This window comes from Lissotriton helveticus, chromosome 4_1 (genome assembly GCF_964261635.1).
Source record: "Lissotriton helveticus chromosome 4_1, aLisHel1.1, whole genome shotgun sequence".
Classification (NCBI taxonomy): Eukaryota; Metazoa; Chordata; class Amphibia; order Caudata; family Salamandridae; genus Lissotriton; species Lissotriton helveticus.
Genome location: NC_136063.1, coordinates 2,106,538,040 through 2,106,559,852, shown reverse-complemented (window position 1 = coordinate 2,106,559,852; position 21,813 = coordinate 2,106,538,040). Strand labels below are relative to the sequence as shown.

Sequence of the window (21,813 nt, the reverse complement as noted above, 5' to 3'; positions counted from 1 at the left end):
AAGGGTGGTAGCTTCCGCCGGAAGCACGCCGACGTCACCGAAAGGACACCAAATGGTGGGACGTCGACGCCCACCTGGGCTACGACAAAAAAAAAAAAAAAAAGACAGAAAAAAGACTACGATTCCGGACCCACCCACCAGATTGCGGAATATGCACAGCATAGTGAATCCAGAAAGATTCACGCTGCAAAACTTCCAAAGGGCCAGAAGTGTGTGCCAAAGTTCAATGCCCCTTTTCAGGTCTGGGGTGAGCGCGCAGCAGTCTCCATATCTTAAGTGATCATCATAAAAAGAGCTTTTAAGAATCAGTTCTGAGAGAGGGTATGAGGCTCCTCCCACATGTTGATCTTTCACTATAAGTTTTGATTGGACAGAAGATGTGTGCTTACAATGAAAAAGAGTGCTTGAATTGCATTTTTTCCTTCTGGGAAAAGTTTATGGTCAATAAAGTAGGCCTGTGCTGGATACAAAGACAAACAAATCCTCAAGGCTGATCCGTTTCTTATAAAATTTTATAACAAAACTCATCAGGCCTGCCCTATTTATTATGAAAAGCGTATGTGGAAGGCAATAGAGTAATAGCCCATCAAGGTTGGATTTTTTTTAGGACTCCCGGGTTTATGGTATTTTATTTTTGTTAACATTTCAATCTGTATTTATACACATTTATTTTTTGTCAACTTTATCTGTATTTAGCCATATTTATTATGGGTTTTGTGAAAAAAATAAAGCTGAAACTGGTATATTTCCACATTTATTTAACCAATAAATATGCAGTCGTGCTTGAATGCCTGCCAGATTTCAGTGATATGAACACCCCCAGAAGATAAATTAATGCACTTATATGAAAATATGCACATTTTATTACCAGCTTTGTGCTTATTAACTACTGTTAAAGCCTCTTTACTAAAATTCTTTCCTTTTTTAACCCCCTTACCTATCAATCCACACAGTTATTGGCCTGGCTGTGATGGCAAAGTTTATTTAGAATCACTTAAAAGCACCCAATTTCCGTTTTTATCCGCATTTAAAAATAAATACAAACAAGAAAATAAATGGTTTTTTGTCTGTATTTATTTGTAAAAATCAGTAAAAACGGAAAACAGGGCGCTTTGATTATTATTAACACTGCTGGAAGTAGAATATTTGCACTGTGATAATCCTTGTAAACGTATATTGATTTCTCACATGCCATTTTGTATTGATTTGTACTTTTATGACTGCATGCATGACATTTTCGTGACAAGCCAGCAGGGTCGGACTGGGAATCCAAAGCAGCCCTGGCAATTTTGTTGGGCCCGCCCCAGGGATGGTGGGCGTGCAAGTGTGACGCGCTGCTTCTTTCGTTACTGGTTTTCCTTTATTGCCGCACCGCAGCAAAACCGGCTCCCGGTTCCAAAACTGGCCTCAACCGCTGCAAAACTGCCCCCAACCCTTCCAGCCTCCTGGGGAAACGCCAGAAGCCCACTATGAACAGTCAAGCCCCCCCAAGCCAGTGATGAAGGCTGTCGGCCTGACTGGTTGATTGAGAAAACTTATATCAGATCCTATAGGTCATATCTGTTTATTTTAGAAAGATTGGACAATGTCCTGATATATTTATTCTGGGAAGTACGTGTTGAAGCCAACAGGCCTTCAATAGTGGGTTGCCTTTAATCTGTGTTCATATCTGTTGAAAGGTACTTTGTTACATGGAATCTCACAGATTACCATACTAGGCAAGGGTTTTGATGTTGTGTACCCCTATGGTATGCAGACAGGCCTTCTGGTTTCGATCTTTGTCTAAATCAGCATAGCGTCACTCAAGCGTCATTTTGATTTCAGCACCCAAATGCTAAAACTTTGCAAATCCACTGTTTGCCCAGCTTCACCTTACTAGTTCTACTAAACAATTGGCACAGTGAGGTCCATGCAGCAGCTTGCCACTCAGCAATAACAGGTTAAGGACTACCTGTGGGGTATTGAGTACCCAAAGAGTGTGCCAAGTTTCTGGTCACATTTTTTTTTTTGCAGATTTATATAGCATGAACTCGACCCGAAGGTATAGGAGCGCTCTAGCACCAGTTACATTACACAAGATACATTCATTTTTTGTTTTGGTATGAACGGGGAGAGTAAGGGTTTGCCCAGAATCACAGGTTGAGACTCAAACCTAATTCCCCAGTTTCAAAGTCGGCAGCTCTGACCGTTGCGCCACATCTATGCGCAACTATTGTGCAAGCCCTGTATGATGTCACAGTAAACAGTGAAAATTCTATTACCTAGACGCTCTGGGACAAGGTAGGGTATTCGGAGGAGACTGAGGAGACAGAGAGAGGGCTCGCAAGATGAGGAGAGAGTTGTGCCAGAGAGGGATGAGGCTTATGTGTGCATGTGAGAAACAAAGACTATGAATGAGAGAGAGGCGAAGAGACAGTTAGAGGGGAGAGGGAGCTAAGGGGGAAAGCGGGGGCGCACGGGGGATGTGGAGAGAGGGCAGATAAACAGAGGAATGTCATTGGGAAATGGAAAGTAACAACCTGCGACAAGGCACGGAAGCAAATGATGCTCGAGCCACTGAGACGACCAGAAAGGGCTGCCAGATTAGTGTAAAGACATCATGGAACACACCGACCAGAGGAAGGAGGGACCAGGGTGTACTCCAGGAAGAGGAGTGTGTTCCACGAGGAGAGGGGCTCTGCTGGTGTGAAAGCGAGATGCCCTTTTCAAAACGTGCAATCCCTCTTGTGATTTCCAAGAGCCTCGGTTACCAAGGCAACACAACAGCAGGTTGCCCAGGCAACCGGGGACTTATAAGACGAGGAAGCAGGCAGTGGCCTGGAACAGTGTGACAAGTCAGGCTGCACCCGGCCGCTCTCCTCAGCGTGTCACATCGGAAGCAGGCATTACACTTCTGAGTGATCTGTCAACGCAAATACAAGATGGACGTGCGTCCCGCCCCGCGCGCCCGCACCGGTCCCTCTGCCACGTGCGGCACGTCGGAGGCAGAGACCGGGGCGACCTCGAAAGGGGGTTAACGAGTCAGTCTATGCCTTTCTGTTATTTACTCAGGTAAAAGGTAACGGTATTACTGATTGCCCGGCACAAAAATCTTTTTGAATATGAAAAGTCTAAAATGTGCGTTTTTAGAATGTGCAGGCTTTATGGAATCGATATTCGAGCATACCTCATCATGCAATCTCTGAAGTATCGCAGGCCCAAGAAAATAACCCTTTCAGTACCTGTCGAGTCTCTTAGAAAGATCTGAATTAGATATTCGACAAAAGATAGGTAGGGTCAACTTTTTAGTGATGAATTCATTGATTATCATTTATTGATTGCAACTAACTTAAGCATGAGATGTATTTAGGTGCAAGGTAGATAGCCGCCTGCTTCACCCCCTTTAGTTGTTGAACTAAAAATAATGTCCCTCATAATCAAACACGACAGCGATTAGCATAATCATATGAGATGAATGCAGCATAGACTCAAGTCAGGTACTGTCTGACAAGTCAGTTAGAAGCTCACTCCTTTCAAAATACAGTTTATTTGGCTCGTATCTACTTCAAAGCCAAGCGCTCCCCTCGCCTTGCTATTTTCTGACAAGGTGATTCCGCAAATTTAACGCTCACCACTGGCATCTATCTGTAGGCCTGCACTTCAAATCCTAAAAAGTCGAATATATCCTTACTTTCTTTTAAGGGCAGAAAAATGTGTGCCATTAAGCACTATAATGATAACAACAGCTATTCATAGCACGTACAAGCGGAAATATTAAAACTGGTATGAATCGCTGCATAAAAAACTAGTCATTATTAGTACTAATCATTGCTGCTACAAAAATCAAGAATTACATTGCACTTTTTAGCGTCCTCCCCATCATGGTAACATTCATATGAACACGCCACACACGAAGCTCTGTAGTGAATGTCTTCATTCTTCAGAATGCAACCGTTAGTTGCACACACTGCATCATAAACTTCATCAACCACAGCCAGACACACCCAACTGAGTAAGTCATTCTCCTACGGAGTCCACCTGGGTCCAGTTGGGTCCTGCTGTTCATATTCAAAAGATGCTACATCTCCCCCTTTGTTAAATAAAAAGTACACATAATACATATATACATTATAGTTCCTCAATAAGTCATTGAGGTGCTCGAACCACTCTTCCAGATCTCGTTGTGTGAGGTGGTACAGGTGATGCAGAGGCAGGTGAATGAGTTGGGGGGTCTCCAAACTCTCAGGTGGACATGTCTCAATTCTAACATCTGGAGCCGACGAACATCGAGGAAGGAGTTTGAAATGTGAGGAGTATCTCGTGGTGGACTTTCCGGGACGTTGAGCGGTCACCATAAGTCCTTTGCTCACCACAACCATCAGTGGGTCAGCATCAAATGGAGCGTCAGACTTGTGTTTCTGTTTTAGTTTGATCAGGACCCGGTCTCCTTCCTAAAACAAAAACGTGTCCCGTGCACATCAGTGTTTCTCCGCATAGGTCTTCATTTGGGACTCGTGAAAGGAATCAGTTGCACCGATCTCATCAGCATCTGTCAACCTATTAGTAGTCCATTGTGGCAATTTTGTTCCTATGGCTCTACCAAACTTTAAGGTGGTGGGGCTTTCACTTGTCGCACAATGGGGAGTTGACCTGTAAGCACGAAGAGTTGAACATAAAGCTGACTTGAGGTCACTTCTTTCTAGTGCAGCGCACTGAACTACTCTCTATAATGTGCCCATGAATCGTTCGACAAAGCCATTTGCCTGTGGCCAGAAAGGTGTACTTTTCTTATGTTTAACATTCATATTAGTGAGAAAGTCCTTAAACTCCCAGTTATTGAAAGGTTAGACTTAAGAATGAATGGAGGGAACACCCATTTTGTAAAAATGTTATTTAATGTCCCAATGGCTTTGCCATGTGTGGATGATGATAGATCTTCCACTAGGGGAAATCGTGAGTACTTATCAATGACTACCATAAGATGATGTCCATTGTTAAGGGGTCCAAAGAAATCCACTGCAATTCTCTCCCACACTTGCTTTAGAAGATCAGACATAACAAGTGGATGCTTTGTTGTTTTGGGAGATAAGCGGTTACACAAATGACAGGTCTTTAATTCTCTTTCGACTCCTTCATCAAGACGAGTGTTAGAAATGGGGTTCCTGGTAGGCTAAGGTATACACCCAAGCCATGTAGGACCCACCACTCTAGTCAGGGTAAGACAGATGTGCTCTAAATTAACCTGTGCTCACCCTCTGGTAGCTTGACACAGAGCAGTTAGGGTTAACTTAAGAGGAAATGCGTAAAGTATTTGTGTACCACAATAATTACAGTACTACAATCAAAACACCACCAAAAAGACTCAACATCAGCTTAGAAAAATAAATAATCTTTCTCTGCTTAAAAAAAGACCAAAATGACAAAAATACAGTGTATACTTTTAACTTAAGAAAATTAGAACAATAGGATATGAATAAAATCACAACATTTTCAAGTTAGGCACGTTTACAGTCATAACAATAACAAATAGTTTTCTTACGTGTCGGTGTAGTTTTGCAGCTTGAAGATCTTTCTGGATTCACTATGCTGTGCATTATTCCGCGGTCTTGTGGTTGGGTCCGGATTCGTAGTCTTTTCTTTTCTTTGTTTTTGTTTTTTTGTAGCCCAGGTGGGCGTCGGCGTCACACCTTCTGGGTGTATTTCCGGTGACGTCGGCATGCTTCCTGCGGAAGCTCCCACTCTTGGGCGCCATCTTCGGGTTCTTTTTTTCCGTGTTTCTTTCGTTTCCGAAGTAATGGCAATGTTCTATTTAGGTGATATTTTACCGCTTTATACTCTTAAAGTCCTTTCTCTTTTAACCACCTCTTCTCTCTCCAGCCTCATCTTTCTGGCGGAGGTGGGTGGGTTCGCTAGTGAATCCAGAAAGATCTTCAAGCTGCAAAACTACACCGACAGGTAAGAAAACTATTCGTTTTGCAGCATGAATCTTTCTGGATTCACTATGCTGATCATAGATTTTGTAGCAGTTTCTCATCTCTGTGGCGGCTGGGTGGGAGATGAGCATTGGTTATTGAATATGTGCTGGAGCACCTTTTGTCCGACTTGTGCTTCCTTGTTCATCTGTATGTCCACACAGTAGTGCTTCGTGAACGTTTGCACCGAAGCCCATGTTGCCGCCAGGCATATGTCCTCTATGGGTGTGTTAGCCAGGAAGGTTATTGTAGCACCCTTTTTCCTAGTGGAGTGGGCACGTGTCCCCTCTGCTAGCTCTTGTCCTGCACGTTTGTGGCAGAGTTGAATTGTCTGTGCGATCCACCGTGCAATAGTCTTTTTGGTTACTGCCTTTCCCATGAAACTGTTTGCGAATGACACGAAGAACTGTTTTGATTTTCTGTGTCCCTTCGTCCTCTCAATGTAGTGCATGACTGCCCTTCTGGCGTCCAGGGTATGCAGAGCCCGCTCTGCGCTATTTGTTGGTTTTTGGAAAAAACTCGGTATCTGTATAGACTGGTTCATGTGGAATTTGGATACCACCTTCGGCATGAAGTGTGGGTCAGTCCTCATCACAACCCTATCATTGTATATTTGTATGTAGGGTTCTTGTAGCGTCAGCGCCTGAAGCTCGCTTACTCTGCGTAAGGACGTTATTGCAACCAGGAAAGCTGTTTTCATAGTTAGCATCTTTAGGGAGGCCCTGTGAAGTGGTTCAAAGGGTTCCTTCATGACTTCCGATAGAACTATGTTTAAGTTCCATGCAGGTGGCGGCACCCGCTTGGGTGGTGCGATCCTTTTCGCTCCTTCTAGGAATCTTTTCACCACCTGTGATGTGAAGAAACTCCTGCACGTTTCTCCCCTTGTGTAGGCGACTATCGCTGCCAAGTGAACTCTTAACGAGGATGAGCTAAGGTTCTTTTCCAGCAAGTGTGTCAGGTACTTTAGCACTGTAGAATCCTTCTTCATTTTATTGTGAAGTCTTTCTTTCCTGCACCACATTGTGAATCTTTTCCATTTCGCAACGTAGCACTTCCGAGTGCTGGGCCTTCGTGCCTCCCGAAGGACCCTCAGGGTGCTTTCTGGTAATCTCAAATGTGCAAACTCTATGTCCTCAGGAGCCACGCTACTAGGCTCAGGCTCTCTGGTTCTGGGTGTAGCACCTCTCCGTTCTGCATGGAGAGTAGGTCTTTCCTCCTGCCGAATCTGTGGGGTGCACACTGTGTCATCTCCATGATCTGCGAGTACCATGTCTGTCTGGCCCACTGTGGCGCGACCAGTATCAGGGTCATGTTGCTCGCTCTGCACTTGCTCAGCACCCTGTGCATCAGTGGTATCGGGGGAAAGGCGTAAGCAAATGTCCCGGACCAATCTATCCATAGGGCATTCCCCAGTGACCCCTCCTCGGGCTGTCTGGATGCGAAGTTTTGGCATTTTGCATTCCGGCGTGTGGCAAACAGGTCCACTGATGGTGTTCCCCATCTGTCGAACAGCCACCTTGTCTCCTGAGCATTGAGCTCCCACTCGTGGGATGCCGATGTCTGTCTGCTGAGCCAATCTGCCTGTATGTTGTCCTTCCCTGGTAGTTGTATGGCTAGCAGGTCTATTTTGAGAGGGATGGCCCATCTCCATATCTCCTGTGCCAGCGTTGAGAGCGAGGCTGACTGTGTGCCTCCCTGCTTGTTGATGTAGAACATCGCGGTGGTGTTGTCTGTCTGTAGCAGCACCTTGTGTTTGTACAGCCTTGTTTGGAAGGCTTTCAGTGCAAGGAAGATTGTCTTTAATTCTAGGTAATTGATGTGCTTTGTCGCATCTGTTTGCGTCCACAGTCCTCTCACCTTGAGCTCCTCCATGTGAGCGCCCCATCCCTTCAGGGATGCGTCTGTGGTGATGGTCACTGTTGGCGTTGGGGGTGTTAGAGGCTTTCCCCTTGTTATGTTCTCCATGGTCCACCATGCCATCTTCTTCTGCACTGCGTGCGTCACAACCACTAGATCCTCGCAACTGCCTGTAGCTTGTGACCATTGCTCCTGTAGCCATTCTTGAATGGGTCTCATGTGGAGACGTACATTGGGTACCAGGTGGATGCATGATGCCATCATCCCCATGATCTTACTCGCAGTCCTCACTGTCCGAGCTTGTCCCTTCCGGTAGAGGCGAGTTTCCTTCACCAGCGCCCTCGCCCTCTTCTCGCTGGGGAACACCTTGCCCTGTAAGGTGTTGATCTGTGCTCCCAGGAAGATCTTCACTTGTTCCGGCTCCATTGATGATTTCTTCCAATGGATGGAGAATCCCAGGCTTATGAGCGTGCTCGTCACTGTATGTGCGTGCTGCTTGCATTTCTGGTATGAATTTGCTTTCACCAGCCAGTCGTTCAGGTAAGGGTATACATGTATTCCTTGCCTTCGTAGGTGCGCTGCGACTGCAGCGAGGCACTTTGTGAAGACCCTTGGTGCTGATTTTAGCCCGAAGGCTAGTGTCGTGAACTGGTAGTGGCTTTCTCCGATGGTGAACCTGAGCATATGCTTGTGCTTTCTGTTCATTGGGGTGTGCAGGTAGGCGTCTTTGAGGTCTATTGTGACCATGAAGTCCCCGATCTGCAATTGCGGGAGCACCTCTTGCAGGGAGGTCATTTTGAATTTTTGCGTTCTTATGAATTTGTTCAGGAACCTTAGGTCCAGAATGGGTCTCATTGTCTCGTCTACCTTTGGCACCAGGAAGTAAGTTGAGTATATTCCTGTGTTTCTTTCCTTGAAGGGTACCCGTTCTATGGCCTGCTTCCGCAGGAGTTCCTTTGCCTCATCCTGAAGACACTCTAGCTGTTTGCTTGCTAGTTGTTTTCTCCTTGGTTTTCTGCTTACTGGCCTCCCCTCCAACTCTATGCAGTAACCGAATTGGATGATGTTGAGGATCCATTTGTCTGATGTGATTTTTCTCCACTCCTGGAGGTAAAATCTTAACCTTCCTCCCACTGGTGTTATGTGGTCGCATATGTCTAGCTTGTCCTGATCCCTCTGTAGGTGCTGCCCCCTGGGATCTTTTCTGTGGGTGGGCACACAGAGTTTTTTGAAGTCACTTAGAGGTGGGCTGCTGTCCCCCTCTTCTATTCTGGCCACGTCCGTTTCCTCTCCCTCGAAAGGACTGGCCTCTTGGTTGGTATTGCCAGGACTGCTTCTGCTGACCCTGCTGGGCCTGCGAGTCTGTCTGGTGCGTTTGTTGGAAAGCCTGGTGTGACGTACCTGGCTGGTTTCCATCTCTCCCGCCAGGCCTCCGTGACGGGGTGCCCCTTTTGTTGCCTCTGAACTGCAATGCTCCCATGGACCTTGCTGTTTCGTTATCCTTCTTCAGTTGACTGAGCTTCTCATCAACTGTTGTTCCGAAAAGCGTGTCGCCGTTGAACAGTGTGTTCAGAATGCTGTGTTGCACCTCTGGTTTGAAACCTGAGATCCTTAGCCATGCGTGTCTCCTTTCAGTGACACCCATCATCATTAGCCTGCTGGCGGTGTCTGCTCCATCCAGGGCCGTCTTAAGGCAAGAATTTGCCGCGTTCTTCCCTTCTTCAACCAGTTTTTCGGCCTTCTGCGTGGCATCCTGGGGCAGGTCCTTCACCAAGTGCCCCAGCTCCTCCATGATCTGGTACATGTGTCTGTTTATCAGGGCGTTGGAGTTAGCCATGCACCAGTGGGTCGCGGCATTCCGTTCGATCCTTCTGCCCACCAGATCCATCCTTTTACTCTCCTTATCCGGAGGTGGTCCAGTGGTAGTGGGTACGTTAGCCCTCTTCCTTGCTGTGGCCGTGATAATGGAGTCTGCGGAGACCATCCCCTGAATGTAGGGTGGGTCCTTTGAGGAATGTTTGTATTTTTTCTCTGTTCTGGGAGTTACTGCCTTGCATGTTGCGGGCTCCCTGAATGCTTCCTCCCCCTGGGCCAAGACGCTGTCGAGCATTGGCAGGTACTGGCTCCTTGTTTGTGTTGGGAGCAATGTCTCCAGAAGGAAGTCTGCTTTCTGCTTCTCTTCATCGAGCTTCAGCTTGAATGCCGCTGCGGCAGACCTTATCACCGAATTGTAGGCCCCGATGTCGTCCGGCGGCGAGGGCCTCGAGGGATACGTGTCGACCGCCTCCTCCGGGCTGTCGGTCTCGACATCCATGTAATCCACCTCCTGTAGGTCAGAGGGGGCCGACTCTGCGTCCGTCCTGCTGTCCTCTTCCTCCCCATAGTTGTAGCTATCGTAGGGATTCTCGTACTCTTCCTGGTCGTCGACCACCTCGACGTCCGGGTCTTGGTCTTCTTCGGTGACCTCGTCTTCCTCCTCGACCACCTCCACCACCGGTGGCTTGGTCTTGTGAGGGATCGTGAAAGCTTTCATCTTTGCGCCGAATTCTTTCTTTAGCTGCACGATGTTTTCCATTTCGGCTTCGAGGCGCCTTCTCTTTTTCTCCATCCCTGTCGCGTATTCCGCGTCGGATGGTTCGGCCGCTCTTTTCGGCGGCTGGTTCGGCGTCGTGCCTTTCGGTGCCGAAGTTTTCGACGTCGAACCGGATTTTGGGTCTCTCGTCGGCGTCGGTAGTTTAGGGTCCTTGTCCCTCGGCGTCGATCGATCCTTTTCGGGGACGATTTTCGACGACTTCTGCTGTTCAACAGCTCTCGGCGCCGGGGACTCCTTCTCAGAGGATCCGCTGGGCCTGTGAGTACTCGCGGACGCCTGGTACTTTGGCGTCGGCGCTTTCGAGGCCTTGCCCTCGTTTTTTCGAGACTCAGAGTCTCTCGGGTTCTTGGGGGCCGGAGAGTCTCCTACCATATCAGAAGTCTTCGTGTAATCGGTCTCTACGACCGTGTAGCTGTCGTCTTCGGCGGCAGCGTTGTCCTCTTCCTCGGAAGACATCCCCAGGTCGTGGAGGGACGGAGTCGGGGCCTTCCCCTGCAGGGTGGCGTGCGCTACCCTCTGTCTCTCTCTCACACGAAGGGTCTTCGGGGTGAAGGCGGAGCAGGCGTTGCAGTCCTCGCTTTCGTGATTCACCGGTAGACAAAGGTTGCATACCGGGTGCTGGTCCTTCTGCGCGTACTTGTGGTGGCAGTTACGGCAGAACTTGAACGGCGTGTTGTCCATCATCGAGCGCTCAGGGCCTCCCTGGTCGCGTGTTCGTCGACGGTCGTCGAGGATCTCGATGAATTCGCCTCTTCCTTTGCTGACTCCTCGTCGATGAAGTCCCCTGGAGTCTTCAGATGACCTTCCTTGGTGATTCCTGTCTTTTCTTCTCTTCTGTCTCCAAAAATGTCTGGAGCCCAAACGGGAACGATCCAGACCCGACCGCGGAAAATAAGAATCTAAAGATGGCGCCCAAGAGTGGGAGCTTCCGCAGGAAGCATGCCGACGTCACCGGAAATACACCCAGGAGGTGTGACGCCGACGCCCACCTGGGCTACAAAAAAACCCAAAAAAACAAAGAAAAGACTACGAATCTGGACCCAACCACAAGACCGCGGAATAATGCACAACATAGTGAATCCAGAAAGATTCACGCTGCAAAACCTGAGGGCTAGCAGCACTCACGTTGGAAGGTTTGCGGTCAAATGCTCCTTCCTTGCCATTGTGGGGCAAAATAGTGTTTAGGAGGTACTCAAGGAACATTTATTGCGAGTTCCTCGTGTCCAGGGGCTCAAGAAATATGCATTGGCAGCGAGTGCGCTGGTTGACAGCTAGGATTTCGCAGGTCCTGCCTCGCTCTTCATAGTACCTGGACTTCTACTGGAATACCAGGGTTGTCAATGTCCTTATCTGGGGCCCGTAACACTGGGAGCTCTCTGAGCTGGGAGGCGGACCTGGGACGATCATGCTGGGCATGCGTGTAGGAGGACAAGCAGCTACGGTGGCACAAAGGGATCCATGATACAGTGATCTTTTCTTGCAGCCGACCCTGCTTTGGGGTGAACTGCAACTACGACGTTTAGCATGGCCTCAAATGACGCAGGCATGCGGGCAGGTTGTGACATCTTGGGGAAGCCCTTGGTCACAAAGGCAAACACTGTGACCACGCTAGCAGGCCTCCCTCAGTGGTGCGTCCTCCAGTGAACCCTAGAGATGGCGATTTTGATCGGCGCTTCAGTATGATCGATTGTAGCTTCAGGTTTGTGGGTGAAACAGCGGAATGCTGTTGAAAAATAAGTGTCACTTTTTCATACATTTAACTTTTGAAAAATATCTAAATAATAAATAAAAAGGAATGGTCAAATATTCCATCCAAACAGAAAAGCTAGTAGTCTGTTTGTGGCTCTAAAAGAATACAAGCTGAAAGTGGGACAGAGCCAGGTTTTTCATGTGTTCTCAACTTTCTAAAAGTGGCATTTTCAGACCTGCAATTTAAAAACCCACTTTACTAAAAGATGTGTTTTCCAGATGGGTTGTCCAGACACACCAAACTCCAATTTTGAATCTGCTCCCAATAGGAAAATACACTAAAATATGTTTTAAGACAATCCCCATGTTAACCTATAGGAAATATAGACCTTGCAGTAGTGAAACATTAATTTAGCAGTTTTTTATTACCAGGACATGAATAACTCAAAAGTATAGGTCCTACCATTTAAATACATTGCATCTTACCCACAGGGCTACCTTGGGCCAACCTTAGATGTGATTTACATGTAATAAAAAGGAAGGATTGGGCTTCTAAAGTAGGTTAGCTTGCCAGATTGAATGGCAGTATAAAACTGCACACACAGAATAAGGAATGGCAGGCATGAGCCATGTTTAAAGGGCAAGAGAGATTGCCACTTGAAACACCAAAATGTATTCGGACTGTGCCCTAAGATCACATTTAAGGTGAATGGTTGCTCCATACCTTCTATCACCGACAGTGGTGCATCAATAAACATCATTCCGGCAGAAAAATACAATGAACAGTCTCTGGTTCCTCATTTTGGCTGCCTCCAGGCCATTGCAAAGTCAAGGATCATTTTTAGCAACCCTGCAACACAAGTTTACAAAAGTACAAGCGCCAATTCAAGTTCTTCAAGGTACTTGGTCAAGTGCATGTTTATTCAGTTTCAGTACTGCTGCTAAAATGGGGCCTATGTTTGAAGTTGGGGCTTTCTGCTCAAATGTCAGTATTTTAATAACAGCTGTCAAATTTGTTAATGATGTTCATGGCTACAGTCAAGATGTCACAGCACAGCATAGATTGTGATTTCTGACAATACAGAAAGCCCCAAAATTCACCTTCACTAGAAATGCATTAGGTGTCCTTAACACCAGTCTGTCCAGAAAAAAGGTGCAATAGGGAGGCTGGACTGAAAAGGCATGAAGTTTACTCACTCGCTGCGCGGATGTTATCGCAGCCAGAAAGTCCGTTTTTAAAGTGAGTAGGCACAACATACAAGTGTGCATTGGTTTAAAAGTGGTACACATCAGAAAAGTAAGAACCACATTTAAGTCCCACTGTGATAACAAAGGGCTTAGGTGGAAGCTGTACAAATTTCAAGAAAAACATTAAAACCGGTGATTTAAATAAGGACCATTGGTTCAGCAACTGTAAAAAGGCTGAGGGCCCTGACAGGTAATCTTTAACTGTGCCCAGAGCCAGACCTAGATGCGACCATAGATAAAACAAACAACAACACATCCAACAGTTTTGCCTGCAACAGGTTCAACTGGTGGATATCACAACTAGCCACAAACTTATCCCAGTGCCCTGCATGCACAGATTTCATGGAAGGGCATCTGGCTGCCAGGATGACAACCACGGCTTCAGGAAAAAGATCAAAGGAGATCAACTGTTGCTGCTCAATCTCCACGCATGGAGGTGCATGTTGAGCAGGCTTGGGTGCAAGACCCTGCACTGCTGCTGTGACAGATGGTCCTGCCAGTGAAAGCATCCTGATAGACGAGAGATGCTCAAACCCAGAAGCTCCGGGAAGCACACTCCCCTGGCCCAATCCAGAGAGCCACTAGTATGACATTGGCCCTGTTGTTCCTGACCTCCTCCAGAAGAAGGCATTAGAGGTAAGGGTCTGGAAGGCATACAGGAGCCCTGTACCCCGCCCTATGTGCAATGCGTCTCTGAGAGAAAGTCTTCTTACAAACTCCAGTGTTCAAGTGTGCTAATTTTGAGCGTTCTCGGCAGTGGCGAAGAGATCGTGCCAGTGTTCTCCCCATTGTTGTTGGATGCCCTGTGCCACCTCTGGGTGTAGCTCTATTCGTGGTCCAGTACCTTGTTGATCTGCACATTCCTCTGCTCTTGCAGCAATGAGTACCTTCTCTAAACTGAGCATCTCTCTCAGCATACATCACTTGAACGAGTCAGACAGGCAACCATGACTCTGGAACGTATGGCTTCTTCATCATTGACTTTGTTGAACTTAAAATGCTTAATGAGGATATCAAGTCTTTCGACAAGCTCATCCATCGTTTCACCAGCTTGCTTGCTGTCTTGCCTGCTTGAAAAGGTGGTGCATCACCAGGCTAATACTCTGATGACTCAGTTAGCTTCAGAGGCAGGCCTTCTTGGCACAGGACCCAGGACCTCAGTCTGGCCTGCGTGTTGCAGATGGCCATGACTGTGGTGTTGTCTGTGAGAACCTGCACGAGATTCCCCTTAATTGAGGGCAGGAAGGTCTTCCATGCCAAGCAAATCGCCCGCAACTTCAGCAAACTGATGTGGAGGTTGTTCCACCAGAGACCAGGTGATCTCATCTCCACTACTCCCAGATGACCTCATCTCCACTACTCCCAGATGACCTCCCAAACCCAGGAGCAATGCATTTTGTCACCAAGTTAAACTCTTGATAGGGTACAGAGGGGTCTGCTGCTGGTCCAATTGTAGTCGCGCAGCAACCACTGCAGATCTTTCGCAGTCTCCTCCAAAACCTCGATGGAATCTGACAAGTTTCCTTGGTGTCGAGTCCACTGAAACCTCAGCCCCCACTACAATTCTTGCATGTGCCATCCAGCATGGTCACTGAACAGGATGTAGGAGGAAGCTCATAGCCATTTTATTAAGACCCAGGACCAAGGCTGAAGCATCCAGATCACAGCACAAATGTCTTGGAATTATTGGTCCAGAGGAAAATCTCGAAAATGCACCGTATTCTGGATGGCTCTGATGAAAGGGAGCATCTGCACAAGTCAGGTGTGACTTCGGCCGATTGATTAGGAACCCCAATAACATCAAGAGGTTCACTGTTGTCTAAACGTGGTCTGCACCTAACTGTGGAGAGACCATGTACAAAAACCAGTTGTCTTGGTAGGGGAAGACTCGTACTCCTAATTGCTGCAGATGGACAGCGACCACCGCTATAAACTTTGTGAACACACAAGGTTGCCTGGTGATCTCCAAAGGGAATACAGCAAACTGAAAGTGCTTGTTGCCTAACTTGAGCTTGTAGGCCTCCGGACTGTGATGTGAAACTAAGCGTCTTGCAGATCCAACACCACCATACAGCCTCCGGGATCCATGAATTTTGAATTGTTCTTACGCAGGAATGCAATGAGAGAGCAAAGATATAGTATAGGCGAGAGGTAGTAGAGGTAGTAGAGGAAATAGCAACCAGTCCTCACTTCCAAGTTTGGAACTCTTTCTATAGCTCCTTTGGCCATAAGAGCCTGCACTTTATTACATAAAACGGACATGTGGTCCTTCCAAAAAAAAAAGTCTGTTTTAGTTAGGAGGTGCAGTTAGGGCGAAAAGGAATGGCAGGATGTAATGCTGTTGGACATCTGCAGGGCCCATTTGTGTAAGTAATATGTTGCCACCCTTAAGAAAGTGGCAGATACTGCCATCCAGAATAGCTGTGTGCAGTTCAGGGTACTCTAAAGGGTTTTCGAGGTTGTTGTCTGAGGAGATTTGTGTCGCCCCTGATAATGGCTAGGACATTGTCTGTTGGGCCCTTAGACTGAACCCAAAATAGGTGGAAGGCCAGCTGTGCAGGCAGCAGAGACCACTGCAGACAACATGCGAATGCCTTTGCATATATTTAAAAAAGGGGAAATTGTTGGGGGTAATTGCTGGACTTAAGCTGAAAAGTCCAAAGGGCAGGTCATGGCTCGGATCTCCTTACAATGCTCTGGGCCAAGTTCACCTTTTCAGCATACAGGTGGAAGCCTTTGAAAGCCTGAAAGGCAATTCTATTAAGGATGCCTGCACATGCCTGGAGAAGGACTTTGGGCTAAGGAGGCAAATAATTCATCTGGGACCACGGGTAACATCTCACCAACTATGTCCTAAAGTGCAAGGGTATAGCAAACAAGCAGACAGGTGTACTAACCTTTCTCAAAGCAAAGCTGGCAGAGGAAAGCATGTGTTTACCAAAGGTATACACAAGTTTTAACTCCTTGTCAGGAGGAGTGGTTAGGAAGGTATTATGGTTTACTCTACTGGTGGATGCCAGTACCACCAAGCTTCCAGAGGCTGGGTTGAAAAATCTGGGTCACCAAGGGCAGGTCTATGGGGAACAGACTACTTGTCGGTTCACTTGGGGGTGAGGGGTGCAAGACCAAGTGCCCAACAGTGTGTCGTGAGGGCTTCGTTGAAGGGCAAAAGAGTTTCAGTCGGTGCCTGGCTAGGCTGCAGGACCTTCAGTTACGATGGTGACAAAACTGCAATATGGCTGATTTTCCACAACCCTAAATGCAAGTTGCGGCAAAAAGGATGGTGTTCAGGGGCCTCTTAATGGATGCAAAAAGCAATAGGCATTGGTAGTTTTGTGAGTATTCACAGGCATTTTGCAGCTTAGTTCCTCCCCAAAACACACACAAATGTGTTCCTGCAAAAATAGGTGTTACTGATTTTCCAGAGTGAGAAAGCAAAGACTGCAGAGGAAGAGCTGCCCACAGAAAAACCACATTTCCCTACAAAGAAAAATAAATGAATTTAAGGAAATATTTTTTTGCATGATTTACTCATACCTTTTTCCCTACATAGTGGAAAATCTGAATGAGTAAACATTGCATACTTGTAGTAGTGCCAGAAATAACTGTCAGAGATTGCCAAGAGCACCCATGAGATTGTTTATGAATCCCATAAAATGTGATAATCTAACCCAGCACATACTGAGCAGTATATTAATGCAATTTCTTAAAATTCCACACGTACTACGCAACCATACTACATAAAAGCAAATATGTATTTGTGTGCATATTTAAATACAAAGCAATTAGGTGTTTATGCACATACATTTGCTTAAGTATCTTGTATTTTTTTATATTCATGAGCATAACTATGCATTTGTGTATTGCATTCTTAACTAAGATATATTGACCCCCCTCTTGGCTGTTTATGACATACCGCTATATGTATCAACAAACCATTTTGCATTTCCTAAATAGCGAATTTTAAGGAATCGCTATTTAGGAAATGCAAAACGGTATGTATGTACAAAATCGCTTTCCAATAGCGATTCCTTAGCATTCCTAATTTGAGATTCGCAAATTGTCATTCGCAAATTACCCCTTCATTTCCATGGGCCAGGAGGCCCATAGGAATGAAAGTGCAATTTGCAATTAGCAATTTGCTGATCGCAAATTAGGGATTTTTCCAAGGGTGCAGGGGTGTCTCAAGAACACCCTGCTGCACCCCTGAAAAAGACATTTGGGGGCATATGGCGCACATACATGCCCTAAGGGCATGTATGGGCGTCATATGGCACCTTTAGTTTTTTTCAAAAAAGCTTTTTGATAAGAATTCGCAAATTACCACCAACTAGAAGTTGGTGGTAATTTGCTAATCCTTAATGGCATTTTTTCCATAATATTTGTTTGATACATTGCATTTAAGGAATCGCAAAATTTGCAATTCCTTAAGTGCAATTGCAAAATAAGGATTAGCAAATTTTGCTAATCCTTATTTTGCATCAAACTTGTTTGATACATTCCATTTGTCTATTTAGCATTTGCAAAGGCCGAAATTCGCAGAATTTCGGCCTTTGCGAATGCTAAATAGCTTGATACATATAGCGGATAGTTCTAAGTCACACAACAAACTGAAATTGACATTTGTAAATGTTTCCTGAAAAACTAGTTTAGACTTTAGAGGGTTTAGCAGGTCTGTCTTTTTTGCACAAATAATAATATGTATATTTTCATATATATATAGGTTATGCAAATAAAAGCGTTACACTTCTTAAACATTGAGACGCGATTATTCTCAACCTCTATTTTACTTTCGCTGCAGTTTATGACAGGCCACAAGTAGATGCAACAAGAGGAGTTCTATCATGCACTGCAACAATATTGTACCCAACCGTAACATGCTAATTTATAACGGTCAATTATGACAGTCAGTCCATCCCAAGTTCTTAAGTGTGCTCATTTCACACATGCACCATATTTTATGTGACGCAGATCCCTTCTCCATTCTACAAACAGCGGGAGAGAGGGAGAGGAAGGATTTGCTATAGTAATGTGTCAGAATATGGCTTCCCGAAATGCAGAATTATCACCACAAAACCTGGTATTGCGGTGATATTTACATATACTTTCCCCACACACGCGGAGTTGGTCATCGTTTTTTGGTCTCACCTAACCATTTTTGTTCCTACGGGCTATGGTGTTTGCTTCACAAACAAAGCAAAACTCTACAAAATTACTTGGCATACCCATGTTCCCCTGGCACAAATTTTTAGTACATCAATGAAAAAGAGTGCATTGAATTAAAACTGCACTATTGTTCATGCAAACATCCTAATACATCAATGAAGAGCTAACCTGCAGGACCTGGGGAGGTGTATTCAAAGTTCACCAAGGTCCAGCGTCATCAAAGATGGAGGGAAAAATATGGAAATTGTTAGAGATTGTCACAAACTACAACACTGAGCGAAGACCAATGGACTTGGTTTTAGCTCAGTGTTTCTGAAATTAAATATAGGCGGAAACCAAACTGCTACTCAACAATGCTGATGCGAATGGGCAACAGCGACCAGAAATTATTTTAAAAGGGGTTCTCCAACATCACACACAAAATATGCATCTTGAAAAATCAATTTATCGATATTTCAGCTACTTGTCTGTACTTTAGTTACATACTGGAATGATAGACAACAATCTTAAATCTTTAAATGGAAGAGCAAAGGAGAATTAGCACTTATCAAGTCAGAGGCTAATACATGAACAGTACCTCAACAGAGGATATAAGGTGAAAATATTTAGAACAAATTAGCACTAAGTGCTTTAATAACTTAATAGGAAAGGTAAAGGCAAAATGGAATAATTTTGTTTGTGGGTGAGCTTTCTAGCTATAATAAACACCAAATGAAACAGGCTGAAAGTGGCTAATGTCAAAACTGTGAGAATAGTTTGGTTTCGCCTCCTGAACACACGCATAATAACTATGCAATACATATAGAACATGCAACAAATATTTGTCATTACAGAGAGAACATTGCTGAGCCGAATATCACTGGTATTTTCTTATTATCTCTTGCATGTAAGTAGTGCATAGTTTGTATCAACCTGCAAAGTATCAATCAATTAACTATTCAGCCATAAATAAGGTGCTGTACAATGAAGTATTTTTCTTCATTTATATTTAAAATTTGATTCTGTTTTCTTAGTAGTTTGAATCCTCCACACACCTTCAAAGCTGAATCTCAAGCAATAATAGTGAGGAAGTAAATAGAATGTGTCTATTAATCAGAAATATGACTTAGAGCTTGTCTGAACTGACTATAGTAATGTCAGCTGAGGAAAGAAGTTCATGAAACCTGGTCAAAAAAACGTATGTTTTATAGGTGAAAGTTAGGTATTAGAATTAAATAACATTTTAGTTATTTTTACTATTGCTTTTAGCTGAAAAGGCAGCTCTTCGTTACCAGTTGATACTGAGGCCCAGTGATGTTCCATTTACTAGGAAGGTACCATTTGCAAAGCTTACGAGACCAAAGAAACAACTTAGAAACATAAACAGATGAGTACTAGAGGTTGTGCAGTATCCACTTGACTACTGAAGATGAAATAACATTTCGTGCAGCATGTGACGCTGAGATGCGGAAAACCCCAAGTGCCAACATGGAATTGAGTCTGTGCTTCAGGAAAAGACTTCTTTTAAGTGAAGATTAAAATCATTCATGTGAATAGAATAGAAAACATACTTTGCGTAAACATAAATCAGACCATTTTGTGCTCATTAGATAATTTTGTGAATCATGCTGAGATGTGACCAGCAATGAAAAGAAGATATTACGTTTTCCTGCCAGGCATTCCTACAACATAGGTTGTAATACAAACTTAATGTCAGCTAGCACTTAACCCTGATACCTTATTCCTCATGGAAATAAGATATGAAGGTGTCTATTAAAATGTAGGCCAATGAAAAATCTGACTTTTGTTTGGGGTTCATAAGGAATAATGTGGCAGAAAAACATAGCATCATTAACATTGTCTTGCTTGCATTCTCTGGTCATACCTGATCTTCCTGGTGGTCCTGGTTGACCAATGCTTCCTTTCGGGCCTTCCATGGGTGGGCCTGGTTGACCGGGGGGGCCCTGAACACCTGGAAGACCGGGCAGTCCTGGGAATCCTTGATCACCCTTGGAACCAGGAAATCCAGGACTTCCTGGTGAGCCTGAAAATCCTGGCTCACCTTTTGGCCCTTGAAGAAAAAGACAACCGCTCAATAAAGGTACATTACACTGTATTGCAAGAAGTAAATTATTTTGTATTAACATTACCTGGTGTTCCTTGTGGACCGGGAAGACCCGGGGTTCCAAACCCTGGCAGACCTGTTGACCAATAAAATACACTGTCAGAATGCTTCATGAGCTTCTTCCAAAAACTTTATTGGTTAACATAAAAGAAGGAACTTGTGCTTTTGATGACAATTCTAGCAATGAAGAAAAATGTGGATAACATTAAATCCTCACCTGGATCACCCTTCTGCCCACCTGGCCCAGGTATGCCATCTTGACCTGGCTGTCCTTTTTCACCTGGGGGACCTGTTGGACCAGGACGGCCGAAGTCCCCTGCAAAAAACAATTAAAAAATCTTCCGTCAAAAGGCCACCTAGTTCAAACACGATTCGAGATTAAAGGTGCTTATGTAGTTTCTAAAAACATAGATAGAAAACCCTGAATGAGAAATATAATGCTATTATTAATGTAGTGGCAATGAACAATGAAATTAAACGTCTGTTCAGGAAATAATCTTATTAAACAATAATGTTGATCCCAATTTTACTCAAAAAAAGACCCATCTTTAGATTCTATTGCATGAGCATTGAAAGGGAAAATGGAGTCTAAGCGGGTCAAATATTATGTGCAGCGTAACTGAAAAGAGAGGGCGTGCAATACAATACGTCCCATTTGCAGTCTGTCAAAGATTGTGTATTGTGAATACTAAAGGGTAAATTGTTGTTGTATGACTATATTTAAATCACTGATAGTGCATGTGGCTATCCAAACGTGCTTTAGCTCTGTGAATAGGATTGTCCTTTATGTAAGTTCAATTGAAACCACTAGCAACTTTCTAACTAAGAATGTGGTGACCTCTATTGTCTGTTTGACATGACCTACACAGAAGACATGACAGACTAATGACTGTCCAACAAAAACAATATTCTATGCATTACTGTGCCCTCTTAAAGTACAATCACCTTGGGCACAGATAGCCAGTGTAGGGTTAGATTCGGTGTCCACTTCAAATTCCTGGCACCATCCTTTAGGTGGATGTTTGAATGTTTGTAATCTCAGTTAATTCAGTTGAGCTACAAATAGAGCACTCCAGTAATAGAATCTATACTCGGATTTGGTTATTACTGCTCTATGTTCCTTTGATAGGATAGGTTCCTCTTTACATTCAGAAAATTAGTTGCTGGTACACTTATGACCAGTTAAAGTCAAAGTAAGTATTGAA

At 44.9% G+C, this 21,813-nt stretch overlaps 1 protein-coding gene across 1 annotated transcript in view; it reads right to left on the bottom strand.

The window, feature by feature from the left end:
- COL4A5 (collagen type IV alpha 5 chain) overlaps positions 1 to 21,813 on the bottom strand; it is a 433,650-nt gene that overhangs the window by 81,242 nt on the left and 330,595 nt on the right. Inside the window, exons 39-41 of the mRNA XM_078688785.1 lie at positions 20,826 to 20,924; positions 20,634 to 20,684; positions 20,369 to 20,554 (exon numbers count right to left, since the gene is read on the bottom strand). Of these exons, the coding sequence (XP_078544911.1) occupies positions 20,369 to 20,554; positions 20,634 to 20,684; positions 20,826 to 20,924 (336 nt within the window). The remainder of the gene's footprint in view (positions 1 to 20,368; positions 20,555 to 20,633; positions 20,685 to 20,825; positions 20,925 to 21,813) is intronic.